General features: G+C 52.9%; 1 protein-coding gene across 1 annotated transcript in view; it reads left to right on the top strand.

The window, feature by feature from the left end:
• The window catches only part of Acp7 (acid phosphatase 7, tartrate resistant (putative)), a 27,938-nt gene extending 19,627 nt beyond the window's left edge, over positions 1-8,311 (top strand). The window contains exon 12 of the mRNA XM_051162045.1: positions 8,219-8,311. Within this exon, the coding sequence (XP_051018002.1) occupies positions 8,219-8,311 (93 nt within the window). The remainder of the gene's footprint in view (positions 1-8,218) is intronic.
• Positions 8,312-13,309: the final 4,998 nt, after the last annotated feature.

Raw genomic sequence — 13,309 nt, 5'->3', positions numbered from 1 at the left:
ACCGCATTACCCTACGCTCCCCTCCTCCCCCTTCCTCCCCCCCTTCCCCCCTTCTCTCTGCCTGCGTCACTCCTCCCCTCCCTCCTTTTCTCCTGCCTTGCTTCCTTTTCTTCCTCTCAACTCCGAATCCTATTTCCTCCCCCATATCCAGTCACTGACAAACACAAACACTCCAATTTCCTTTTTTTTTTTTTTTTGTCATGAGAAGCGAAACATGTCCGACCCTCCCCATAGGCTGGCCTTGATCTAATGATCTGGCTCCAGCCCCCCCTCCCCCCGACCCAAACGGGCATTACAGGCAGATGCCATTACTCCTGCCTGCCCTTCATGTTGTTAAGATTTTAGTCATGCTGGGCGCGGAGGCGGAGTTCAAGGCCAGCCTGGACTACAAAGCGAGTCTAGGACAGCCAAGGCTACACAGGGAAACCCTGTCTCAAAAAAACAAAACAAAACAAAAAATATATATATTTATTTTTCTTTTATGTGTATGAGTGTTTTTCTTACATGTATGTCTGGCCACTGTGTACATAACTGGTGCCCACGCCCCTGATGTGAGCCACCGTGTGAGTGCTAAAAACCAAACCTGAGCCCACTGCAAGAGCAGCCAGTGCTCTTAACTATTGAGCCGTCTCTCCAGGCCCCTTAGCTGCCTTTTTATTTATTTATTTTTTATATTATTTCACTCTGCTGATACAGGGTCTCATTATTGTAGCCCAAGATGGCCCCAATTAAGCTGGGATAACAGGCCACGTACCACGCCACCATACCCATCTCAGGACACACTTACCACGTAGACACTTTTTTTTTTTAAATCTGTTCTTTGTCGGCTTTAAAACTTGAACTCCAGTCAGACGGTGGTGGCGGCGCACGCCTTTAATCCCAGCACTCGGGAGGCAGAGGCAGGCGGATCGCCGTGAGTTCGAGGCCAGCTTGGTCTACAAAGTGAGTCCAGGACAGCCAAGGCTACACAGAGAAACCCTGTCTTGAAAAACCAAAACAAAACTTGAACTCTAGGGCCACAAGGATCCCCTGGATTCTGTTGCGTCCTTAGCCCAGGTCACCAGCCTTTCGTCAGGCACCCAGTGGACACCGTTGAGTGTCTGAAGACAGGAACAGGAGAGGACACCTCCTTGCTCAGCCCTGGACATCACGCGAGAGCCTTGTCCAGAACATCGAAGTCTCTGCTCCAGCTACAGGAGCCACAGCCCGCGGAGAGGGAGACCTGCACATGTACGGCCACCGCCACATCAGCCATGTGCCCTGCGTGGGGAGACTCTGAGGTTTTTGGAAGGAATTGCTGAGCACAGAAAATGTTACCACAAGTCCCCGGAGAGTTTGTGACCTGTTTTTCCCTGCCCGCTGAAATGAACATGGCCTCGCTGTCATCTCTATTATGCTTTCTTGCCACTTGTAAAAATAATCTTTATCTTGGGGAATGATAACACGGAGAAAAAACTGGAAAGATAAAAAGGTTTCCCACACCCAGCTCTCTTCTATGATTAAAATCTCATGTGATAGTCCATTTGGGTTTTTTGTTGTTGTTGTTTGTTTGTTTGTTTTTGTTGATGTTGTTGGTTCATTGTCTGGTGGTTTGGGAGCCTCTTTAAAGAGATTTGCTTTTCTTTTCTGTGCATAAGTGTGTATGTGTGGCTGGGCGGTGGTGGCGCACACCTTTAATCCCAGCACTTGGGAGGCAGAGGCAGGAGGATCGCTGTGAATTCGAGGCCAACCTGGTCTACAGAGTGAGTCCGGGACAGCCAAGGCTACACAGAGAGACCCTGTCTCGAAAAACCAAAAAATAAAAAAAATTTTAAAAGTGTGTATGTGTGCGCTACATACATACAAATCCCCTGGAACTGGGATTACAGACCATTGTGAGCTGCCAAGTGGGTGCTGGGAATCGAACCCAGGTCCTGTGGAAGAGCAGCCAGTGCTCTTAACCACTGAGCCATCTCTTCAGTTCTAGATTATCATTACTTTTTTCTTTACCTCTGTGAAGAATGTCATGGGAACTTTTATGGGGGTTGCATTGATTCTGGAGATTACTTTTTTTATATGGCCATTTCCCCAGTATCAGCTATGTCAATACATGAGCACAGAAGTCTTTCCAGTCCTGGTCTCTTTATTTTCTTTCTTTAGTGTCTTTAAAGTTTGCTTTGTAAGTACTTTTCACACATTTATTTCTGGGTATTTTTCCCCCTTTCTTAAGGCTATGGTGAATAGGATTTTCTCCTATTTTTGTGTGTACCTAATTTCTTTGTCAAGATGTTCATTAAGCTGGGGTGCTAGCACACGTCTTTAATCCCAGCACTCAGGAGGCAGAGGCAGGCGGATCGCTGTGAGTTCGAGGCCAGCCTGGTCTACAAAGTGAGCCCAGGACAGCCAGGGCTACACAGAGAGACCCTGTCTCAAAAACAAAACAGGGTTTCTCTCTGCGTAGCCTTGGCTGTCCTAGACTCACTTTGTAGACCAGGCTGGCCTCTTCCTCACCCCTCTCCGCCCCCCCATCCCCACTGCATTTTATTTGTTTTTATGTGTGTTTGTCCGTGTGACTGAATGCAGAGTGCGTGCGCAGGTGCCAGAAGCTTCCCCGGAGCAGGAGTTACAGGTCGCTGTGAGACGCTGGACTTCAGTGCTGGGAGACAAACTGGAGCAGTGTGCACTCGCTCGCAACCACCAAGCCGCCTCTCCAGCTGCGAGCAGGCCACTCTTACCTCCCCTCAAAAATCACTAAGCTGGGGGCTGGAGAGACGGTTCAGCGGTTAAGAGCACTCATTGCCTGCTCTTCCAGAGGTCCTGAGTTCAATTCCCAGCACCCACATGGTCCTCTTCTGGCATGCAGGTGTATGTGCAGGTAGAGATCTGTATACCTAATAATAAGTAAATTTTTAAAAAATCACTAAGCTGGTAGCCGGGTGGTGGTGGTGCACGCCTTTAATCCCTGCACTCGGGAGGCAGAGGCAGGCGGATCGCTGTGAGTTCGAGGCCAGCCTGGTCTACAAAGCGAGCCCAGGACAGCCAAGGCTACACAGAGAGACCCTGTCTTGAAAAACCAAAATAAATCAATCAATCACTAAGCTGCAGCTGACAGAACATCATCCATTATAGATCCGTGTCTGACAGTCTAGAGGTCACAACCCCTCTCCTCTCTCGGCCTTTCTTTCCTGTGAGGCTGTGGCATAGTGAGATGAGGGGACACCATGGTCGCTGGGACTGGATCACCTGCCCATCACACCCCAAGGGTCGGTCTGATAACCAGCACGGCAACTTGACCGACTGGCGTGAATGGATGGAGGGGCGATTCCCATCCTAACGATAAATGAATATTAAACAGGGGGGAGGGACAAAGAAGAAAGAAACAGGGTGTGGTGACTCGTGACTGGAATCCCAGTGCGCTCACGAGGTGGAGGCAGGAGGATCGCTGTATTCTATGCGGGGGCTGTCTACAGCGAGGTTAGTGTTTTCGCTTCTCATGTAGCACAGGCTAACCTCAGATTCACTATGTAGCTGAGGGTGGATTTGAACTTCTGAGCCCCCTGCCTGTACTTCCTGGGTGCTGGGATCATAGCAGGTGGTCCATGTCCCTAATTGAGAGGGAACATTTCTATCACCCAGATTTCCTGGCAGCAAACACTCCTCTTCCCCCACCCAGCCCTGTCAGCCTCTGGCATCAACTGATCTAATTTTGTCACTATGGGTTAGAGTTGCCTGTCTTTTTCTTTTTCTTTTCTTCCTTCCTTTCTTTTCTTCTTCTTCTCCTTCTTCTTCTTGTGTGTGTGTGTGTGTGTGTGTGTGTGTGTGTGTGTGTGTGGTTTTTTGAGACAGCGTTTCTCTGTGTAGCCCTGGCTGTCCTGGACTAGCTCTGTAGACCAGGCTGGCCTCGAACTCACAGCGATCCTCCTGCCTCTGCCTCCCGAGTGCTGGGATTAAAGGCAGTTGCTCTCTTACAATACTGTGAGTGGAGCTGTGCACTATTGGTCTTTTGAAAAATGCCTTCTTCCAACCCCTCCATTTCCAGAGGTCAGCCCCCCTCACTGGGGGATTCTAGGCAGGGGCTCTATCACTGAGCCACACCCCAGCCCCTCACTGGGGGACTCTAGGCAGGGGCTCTACCACTGAGCCACACCCCAGCCCCTCACTGGGGGATTCTAGGCAGGGGCTCTATCACTGAGCCACACCCACAGCCCCTCACTGGGGGATTCTAGGCAGGGGCTCTACCACTGAGCCACACCCCAGCCCCTCACTGGGGGACTCTAGGCAGGGGCTCTACCACTGAGCCACGCCCCCAGCCTCTCACTGGGGGATTCTAGGCAGGGGCTCTACCATTGAGCCACGCCCCCAGCCTCTCACTGGGGGATTCTAGGCAGGGGCTCTACCACTGAGCCACACCCCAGCCCCTCACTGGGGGAGTCTAGGCAGGGGCTCTACCACTGAGCCACACCCCAGCCCCTCACTGGGGGATTCTAGGCAGGGGCTCTACCACTGAGCCACACCCCAGCCCCTCCTTGGGGGATTCTAGGCAGGGGCTCTACCACTGAGCCACACCCCAGCCCCTCCCTGGGGGATTCTAGGCAGGGGCTCTACCACTGAGCCACGCCCCAGCCCCTCACTGGGGGAGTCTAGGCAGGGGCTCTACCACTGAGCCACACCCCAGCCCCTCACTGGGAGAGTTCAGGCAGTTGCCCTCCAGATAAGTTGTATCTTCATCCCTACATATTCTTTTAATGGCCACGTGGGAGTGTTTTATGGCACAGAACTTTCTAGCCCTCATCATTTTATTTTTATTTTTTATTTTATTATTAATATTATTATTATCTTTTGTTTTGTTTTGTTTTTCAAGACAGGGTTTCTCTGTGTAGCCTTGGCTGTCCTAGACTCGCTTTGTAGACCAGGCTGGCCTCAAACTCACAGCGATCCGCCTGCCTCTGCCTCCCGAGTGCTGGGATTTAAGGAGTGCGCCACCACACCCGGCTTTATTTTATGTTTTTAAATGTTGTTCATGTTACCTTTCTCTGCGAGGAAAAAAAAAGTAGTCAGAAGTCCAGGTCCTGAAGTCAGACTGCCCGTGTGGTTTGCGGGAAGTGACTTACCTGTCACTGTGCCTTAAATTTTTTTTGAATGGAGATACGGGTTCTTGTGAGGACTTCCGTGATACCAGCCCTCCAAATCTTAGCTAGAATAGCTGTGGTCAAGCCACCATTTAGCAGTTCTCCGTGTCAGACTGCGACAAGGCAGGCCGCCCTTCTCAGGCTCAAACAGCGTTTGCAGGCACCAGCAACATTCCTCTTAAAAAAGGACCAAGAGGCGCACGCCTTTAATCCCAGCACTCGGGAGGCAGAGGCAGGCGGATCGCTGTGAGTTCGAGGCCAGCCTGGTCTACAAAGTGAGTCCAGGATGGCCAAGGCTACACAGAGAAACCCTGTCTCGAAAAACCAAAAAAAAAAAAAAAAAAAAGGACCAAGAAATGGTCAAGACTTTCCAAGAGTCTAGATGTCTGTTACCCGGGCCTGAAGTTTGCTGTTCTAACACTAGGTGGCGATCTAAGCCCTGGTTTGTAGGATTTGGGCACTAAATAAAACCGGATTTTGCGGGAGGGTTGCGGGAGGTGGAGAAGAGAAGAGGGTGCAGTCATTTGTAACTCTCCACCGCCTCCTAAATAAACCCTAATAAACTGCGCGAGCCATCCCATTGGCTGTTGGCTCGCACCATCCCTGCGTGGAGACAGATGTTAATTTTTACATCTTCCTGGGAGAGCCCTGCTGCAAAATTTAAAGGGGCGGGAGGTGGGGGACACGACGGGCGGAGCGTGTGTTTCATGGCCCGCCGCACAGCTCGCTCTGTCAGTGTTGAGCCTCGGTTTTTTGGGTTTTTTTTGTTGTTGCTGTTGTTTGTTTGTTTGTTTTTTTATCCGCTAAAAGGGTTGGGGCGATAGTTCAGCGGGTTAAGGTCCTTGCCGCTGAAGCCGGGTGGCCTGAATTCCACACCGTGGAAAGGGGAGAGCGAGCTCTTCGCTCCGCACTCGTGCGCAGGTCAAACAAACAAACAAACGTAAGGAAGGAGGAAAACAACCGCAAGACCGTTTAAACACCGGAGAGGATACTTTGCGTGCAGGCTGAAGTGTGAGACGTTGTAGGATTTTTTTGCTTGTTTGCTTTTGTGGTTGTTGTTTAAATGTTGTACGATCTTGTAACGTGTCCCCCCCGACCGTGTGGGGGCAGCAGAGGGCAGCAGGTGAGTGACTGAGCGACTAAACCCCCCCCTCCCCCCCACCTCCTTCTCCAGAGTGAACCAGGAACCAATAATCCCAATTTAGCGCAAAGCTCCCAGTGCATAGAAATGTCTGGAATAGCGAGGCACGGGGCACGCCTTTAATCCCAGCACTTGGGAGGCAGAGGCAGGAGGATCGCTGTGAGTTCGAGGCCAGCCTGGTCTACAGAGCGAGTCCAGGACAGCCAAGGCTACACAGAGAGACCCTGTCCCGGAAACAAAACAAAACAAAACAAAACAAAAGCCAACCAACCAACCGACAAAACAAAAACCAAACACTAGAAAGAAACGACAACATTAAAAAAGTTAGAATTATGTAGACTGTTGGGACGAGAGCTTCAGCGCCTACAGGGTGGTCGCCGCAGTGGCCACACTTGTGTTCCCAACACTGGGGAGGTTGGAGCAGACGGATCAGCAGTTCGAGGTCACCCTCGGCTACGTCGTGAGTTCTAGGCCAGCCTGGCCTACATGAGACTTTGTCTTAAAACAAAACAAGCAAACAAAATCAACCACGCAAAAAGTTCTTCAGGAGCTGGGGTGTGTGTGTGTGTAGCTCGCTGATATAAAACCAATCAAGATTTCTCACAGGCCTGGAATCAATCCCTAGCACCCCACCCCGCACACAGCATTAACAGGAAAATGCAAATATACAACGCATTCCCTTTGGCCTGTCAGTCTGTGGCAACTTATCCAAAGGAAGGAATCAGAGATGAGCACAAACAGCTGTTCAGACTATTATCATTATCATCACTATTATTTGAGGGTGATAATTTCTTTTTTTTGTTTTGTTTTGTTTTTTCGAGACAGGGTTTCTCTGTGTAGCCCTGGCTGTCCTGGACTCGCTCTGTAGACCAGGCTGGCCTCGAACTCACAGCGATCCTCCTGCCTCTGCCTCCCAAGCGCTGGGATTGAAGGCGTGCACCATCCCGCCCGCCTCGAGGGTGATAATTTCTAAGAGGGAAATATTCACCACAGCACAGAAACTCAACAAGTAAATGTGGCTAAGGGCTTAGTGCCCGTTGGTAGGATGGCTTCTTAGGCAGCCCTAACTTAGGCAGTCTTCTTGAAGGATATTTAGTGGCGACGAGAGTCACTGATGGTGTATATAGTTTGGTTTTTAAATGTATTTTCTGGAGAAATGGCCCAATGCTTAAGAGCACTTGCTGCTCTTTCAGAGGCCCTCTTCTCTGAGGGCATTGCATGCACACGGCAACACACACACACACACACACACACACACACACACACACGAGTGGTTGGGGAATAAATATTTATTTTCAACTTATTTATTCTTCATATTACATGTCAACTGGTGTTCCTCCTCCTTCCACTCCCCTTCATAAATCTTTTATTTTTCTTTTTTAGATTAATTAATTTATTATTTATTTATTTATTTTTGGTTTTTCGAGACAGGGTCTCTCTGTGTTAGCCTTGGCTGTCCTGGACTCGCTTTGTAGACCAGGCTGGCCTCGAACTCACAGCGATCCACCTGCCTCTGCCTCCCGAGTGCTGGGATTAAAGGCGTGCGCCACCACCGCCTGGCTATTTATTATTATGTATACAGTGCTCTGCCTGCATGTACACCTACAGGCCAGAAGAGGGCATCAGATCACATTATAGATGGTTGTGAGCCACCATGTGGTTCCTGGGAATTAAACTCAGGACCTTTGGAAGAGCAGGCAGCGCTCTTAACCACTGAGCCATCTCTCCAGCCCGTTTTTTGTTTTTTGTTTTGTTTTGTTTTAGTATACTATTCGGTGTATTCTTCCAGACATAGTGACATACGCCTGACATAAGACCGTCATCCCAGTGGTAAAACACTCGGTTAATGCATTGGAAGCCTTGGGTCCAGCCGGAAATAAGATGGAGGGAGCAAGGGAGAGAGAGAGAGAGAGAACCAGGGTAACAGAACACCTGAGCAGCAACCCTTCTTCCACCATGGTTTCCGCAGACACTGACAGAACGCCTGCTCTGTGCCTGGCAGCGTGTGCGTGCAGAGGACAGGCACCGGACCACAAACACTTACCGAGCACTGACATACTGATAATATCATGGCCCTGGGGGCACAGCCCGGGGCAAAAGCCAGAGTTCAAGGTCAGCCTGGGCTGCATAGTGAGAGCCTGCCTCGTGAAACCCAAACCAGGCAGCGCCGAACAGAAAGCCAGAGCCAGCGAAGGAAAAGAAGCCGAAGGTGACGGAAAGGTTTGGCAGCAGGAGGTGAGAGGGGAGGCTTCGGCTCTCAGGGAAGGTAATGTTTGAGGAAAACCTGAGGGAACACAGGGAGGGAGTCAGGAGGATGCCTTACACAAGAGAATCTTCCAGACAGAAGAAAAAGGGAGTGAAAAGAACCAGGGAAAGCCAGGCCGGTTTGGGGCAAGCTTGTAATCTCAGGCTCCCAAGGGGCTCAGCGGTAAAACACTTGGGGGTGCGGTGGGGGGCGGGAAGGGGGCGCTCTGCATAGAATTCCCTAGGGCTGGGGACTTACCTAGCACTGCTCTCCTGTTGGACGACCGCCAGCCAAATAAACAAACAAAACCCTTAAAAACCTGAAGATGAGAAAACATTTTTATTTTTTTCAGTAAGACCTAGTAAAACCATAGAGGCTAAGGTGTTTTCGTTTATGAGTTTTGTTTTCCATTTTGATTAACTTTTTTAAAAAAGTAACTACATTTTATTTATTTATTTATTTAATGTCCACGTCTTTCCTGTGGGGATCAGAGATCACGTTGTGGGAGACAGTTTTCTCTTTCCAACTTGCGGGTCCAAGAGATCGAAACTCAGTGTTGGCAGCTAGTGCCTTTTAACCCACCGAGACATCTCACACTCCCATGACTGATTTGGAAAAAAAAAAATTTTTTTTTTTTAAAGATTAAAGTAGTGTCAGATTTCCAGGTAAGGACAGTGCTTCACTCAAAACTTGTAACCTGCTTCCAGAATCCACAAACCAACTAGCATGCTCTTGGCCTTACCTGTAAAAATGAGAATTTAAAGCCAACAGGGCTGTGGTGCCCAGTTTATACCAGAACTAGCCGCGTGCCAACAGAGGCATGAGTAAGCGCTTAAGAGCTGTTTCTGGCGTTTACGTTATGGTACCCGCACCGTCTCACTTCCCAGGGAACCCGTGGGAATCCGTGGCACGAACGCCGAAGCTTCACTTCCCCTTTAAGAGCCCCCGAGCGGGCGGGGGAGTCAGAGTCCGCCCTCCCCCCAGCCCCGCCCCTTTTCCAAATTTCCCAATCTCCTCTCGGCATCCTCCTCCCGGAGGTCTCCGATTGGACAATCCGCACCAATCAGCGGGAATGCAGGGATTTTCCCCCCCCCCAGGAGCCCCGCCCCCGTCTAACAAGGCCACGCCCACCGCCCGGTCATCTCCGTTGCTATGGGGACTGGTGGGCGGCGAGGAGTAAGGGGAGGCCCCGGATGTTCGTTGGGGATTCAACATGGCGGCGGCAGTAGCCGCGGCGGCGGCGCGGGACAGCTGAAGGCGGGTTGCGCGGGCGCGGAGTTCTGGGCCCGGCGGCTAAGGCCGCGAGCGACCGCGGGCCAAGCCGGTAAGTTAGGTCGGCCGAGGGGGGCGGTTGATGGTTACCGTGCAGGGGGAACCGTGTGGTTGTGTGGGGGGGGGGGCGGAGGTGGGTCCGGGCACGCGCTGTGGAGGAGCGGGGATTCGGAGGGGGGCGGGGCCGGCGGGGTCAAAGTTCACCCCTGGAGGGAAGGGTCGCGTGGAAACGGGTCGCGGGTGGGGGGGGGACGCGGGTGGGGGGCGCGATCGGAGGTTAGACCGGCGGAGGGGGCGTGGCCGGGTTTGAAATCTGTGCAAAGTTTGAAGCACTTTGGTTGGTAGGGGCGCGCGTAGGAGAGGGGTTCGGGGCAGGTCTCGTAAAAAACAAACAAATACATAGAATAAAATAAAATAAAAAGCAGGGCCTCCAAGTGGTTTAAGAAGAGGGTGTTGCTCGCAAGGGTCAGAGATCGCCAACCAAGAGAAGGCGAGCAAGGGAAGAGTCTCGACCCGCGGAGTAGGTGGATCGAGTTTTAGGTTTTGGGGGCCCGGGGGGCGGGGCCCGGGGCGGGGCTGAAACAGGGCGGTAGGCAGGACGGTGCAAAGGCGGAAAATCTGACGGGTGTCGATGTTTTTGGGAGGGTCTAAAGCTAAATAGCCAAGCTGGGGGGCGGGGGCGAGGTCAGGGAGGAGGGGACTCAGGGACATCTAAGAGAGAGGCTTCAAAAGTGCGTCCCGGTCGGGGGTGGGAGGGGGTGGGAGGGGAGCCCCCTTCCCACAAATAATGGAGGCCACGCACTGATAATAATAGGCTTCCCTCCCGGCGTTAAGGCTCCTCTCTACGTGCTCATTTAGCGCGGTACAACCTCACCGGGCCCCCGTAGCTGTTATTAAGATGCTAAGTGATTTGCCCCGGGTCAGCTAATGAGTAAGGTGAGCTGCTGGGATTCGGGCTCCCCGCTCGGGGGTGGAGGGGCGGGGGGGGGGCGGGTAGCGCTGGCCAGGAGTGCTGCTGGGGCCCTGCTGCCTTTCAAAAAACTCTCTCGGTGCTTGGTTAATGCTTAACAAGAGAGCCCACTGTGTGCGCGCCTGCTCTCCGATTTCGCCCCTTATCTCGTGAGCTGGGTATTAGAGGGCGCCCCTGTTTTGCAGACGGAATAAAGTAAGCGCCAGGAAAGCATTCTACCTGCCACCCGGTCCACTTCCCAGGAGATCTGTTCCTGGAAGCAGCCAGCCAAGCCACTCCCTGGGTGGGAACGGAGTGTCTGTTTAGCCTCCTTGGAAGGGTGTGACCTGGGAGGGGTGGTTCCACTGGGCCTATGGGAGTGGCGTGTGTAGGTGGGTGGCCCAGAGTCCAGCGAGCTTCTGGTTGGGTGGATGTGACCTTAGGAGTTCTCTGTTCCCGACACCACAAGCTCTCCCTGCGGTCTTCCGTGGCTCCCACCCTTTAAACCGCTGTTGCCGCGTGGCTCCCAAACCCTTCCATCTGAGGCTTGCTAGTCCTCTCCAGGGCTTTGACCTCCTAAGCAGCCGTCTTTCCGCCTGGGTCAGTCACGCTGAGCTGGCCCTGGGCAGCCCTTGGCTTTGCTTCCTTTCTCCCCTTTGTTAAAGAGCCTGTTCTACCTTTTCCTGGTTCCTGCATGTGCACCCCTGCTGGCTCAGGGTGCTTCTGGGGCACCAGCTGGCTTCAGGGTGCTCCGCGGAGGGCTGTTAGGCATTGTGTTGGGTCCTGGGACCGTAGCAAAGCCTGAGACCAGACTTCAGCCGGAGGCATTGAGTGGGACAGGGAGAGTGCCCATTTTCTGGGTCTGTCCTCGGAAAGTCCCTCGTGGAAGCTCGGAAGTATGCGTAGGGCAGGAAGGGACACAGGAGTGACATGTGTAGGTAGGTCCTGGGCTACTAGAGGCCAGGGGACAGCTGCGGAGGTTTAACCTGGGAAGGGCCGCTTACAAGTGCCTCAGTCTCCTCCTTCACAGAGTGGACCTAACGCGAGTGCTGGGTGCGCAGGGCTTGGCCTGGCACCTGGCATACGGTAGGCACTGGCAGCCGGGCATACTGTGGAAGCTCTAGTCTTCTCCATGGTTCCCAACTTACCCCACAGCTGCCGACCCCCACCTGCCATGCTGCCAGCCCCAGATGTGGGAGGCCACCCAGACGCCCCAGCCTTGTGTGCCAGCTTGGCACAGATGAGGGAGATGGGGGTTGTGTCTTGGAGACCCAGGCTCAGGCCCCTGCCTTGTCTCTGACCGGTTTGTTGTTTTGTTTTTTCCAAGACAGGGTGTCTCTGTGTAGTGCTGGCTGTTCTGGACTCACTTTGTAGACCAGGCTGGCCTCGAACTCACACTGATCTGCCTGCCTCTGCCTCCCGAGTGCTGGGATCACAGGCAGTTTGGGGTCTTGAACAAGTATTGTTATACTGACTGGTTTTGTTCTTTATGCTGTATGGCAGACTAGTGAGAAAAACAGCTTTCGGTGTTAGGGGACACCCAGCCACCCCTGTTAGGTCACAAGGACAGCCAGGGTGCCATCCACCGGGTACATCTCCCCTCGCCTCCATCCTAGCTTCCCTGAGGAACCGAATCAGCAAAGCCACCTTCACTCCTAGTCATGCCAGCACCACCGAGTCCCCCCATTCCATAGATCTGGGTGTGGGTGAGGTGGCCTCAGGCAGTTGGAAGCCCCTGGGTGGCTCATGCCCACTGCTGTTGACAGTGCCCAGATCCAGTGTCACTTGGACACATCACAGTACTCTGCACTGTCAAGGCCTTGTGTGGTCACCCGCTTTCCATGCTATTGAGTATTTCTCCTGACGAGTCACATGGAGGCATCACACTCTGGTGCCCACATGGTCAGTTCCTTGTGGAGCTGTCACTGTGCTGGGATGGATATTCTGGAATGTTCCCTTGGGGGCCATAGCCACCGTGTTTGTTAACTTAGCCCTTGCGGAGCTCACACTCCGCCCTGATGCTGGGAACTTGCTCTCCTCAAGGCCTGCGCTGTGTGCTTCCCGGCAGCACAGAGGTTCTCTCACTGCTATGACAGTCGTGGCTCTGGCTGGACTCTCTCAGCCTAGACCTGAGATGCCTCCCCATACCCCCAGGCAGGGGGGAGCACCTGGGGAGACGGCTTGTGGCTTGCGTGCCTGCTTTACCCCATGCCTGCCTAGCCTTATGTTCACGATACAGGGCGGGCTTCGGGGCTTTGGCTGTTACTGTCTAGGGCGTGCATGACATTGGCCGCAGCTTTGACCCCTCTCCCTCAGGGGCACCTCCCAGGGGTTGACATTTGGGAGAAGGCCTGGCCTGGGGAGAGGGCCTGCTTGCTCTCTGCCTGTGTGGCTATTGGTGCCATGGCTAACTGAGTCTGGCAGGTTTGTCCCTGAGCGGTGATGCCCAGATAGGTCAGAGGAGGAAGTGCAGGCTGTGCGGAGGGGCCTTCCTGGAGAAAGAGTGAGCCAGGCCTTGAACAGAGTGGAAAACAAAACAGGCTGTGGGTATGGAGGGTACAAAGGCCCTGGGGCCCTAGTGAGTGTGGGAGTTC

Source organism: Acomys russatus, chromosome 19 (genome assembly GCF_903995435.1).
Source record: "Acomys russatus chromosome 19, mAcoRus1.1, whole genome shotgun sequence".
NCBI lineage: Eukaryota > Metazoa > Chordata > Mammalia > Rodentia > Muridae > Acomys > Acomys russatus.
The sequence above is the reverse complement of the archived record's forward strand: the minus strand, read 5'-3'. Positions and strand labels throughout refer to the sequence as shown.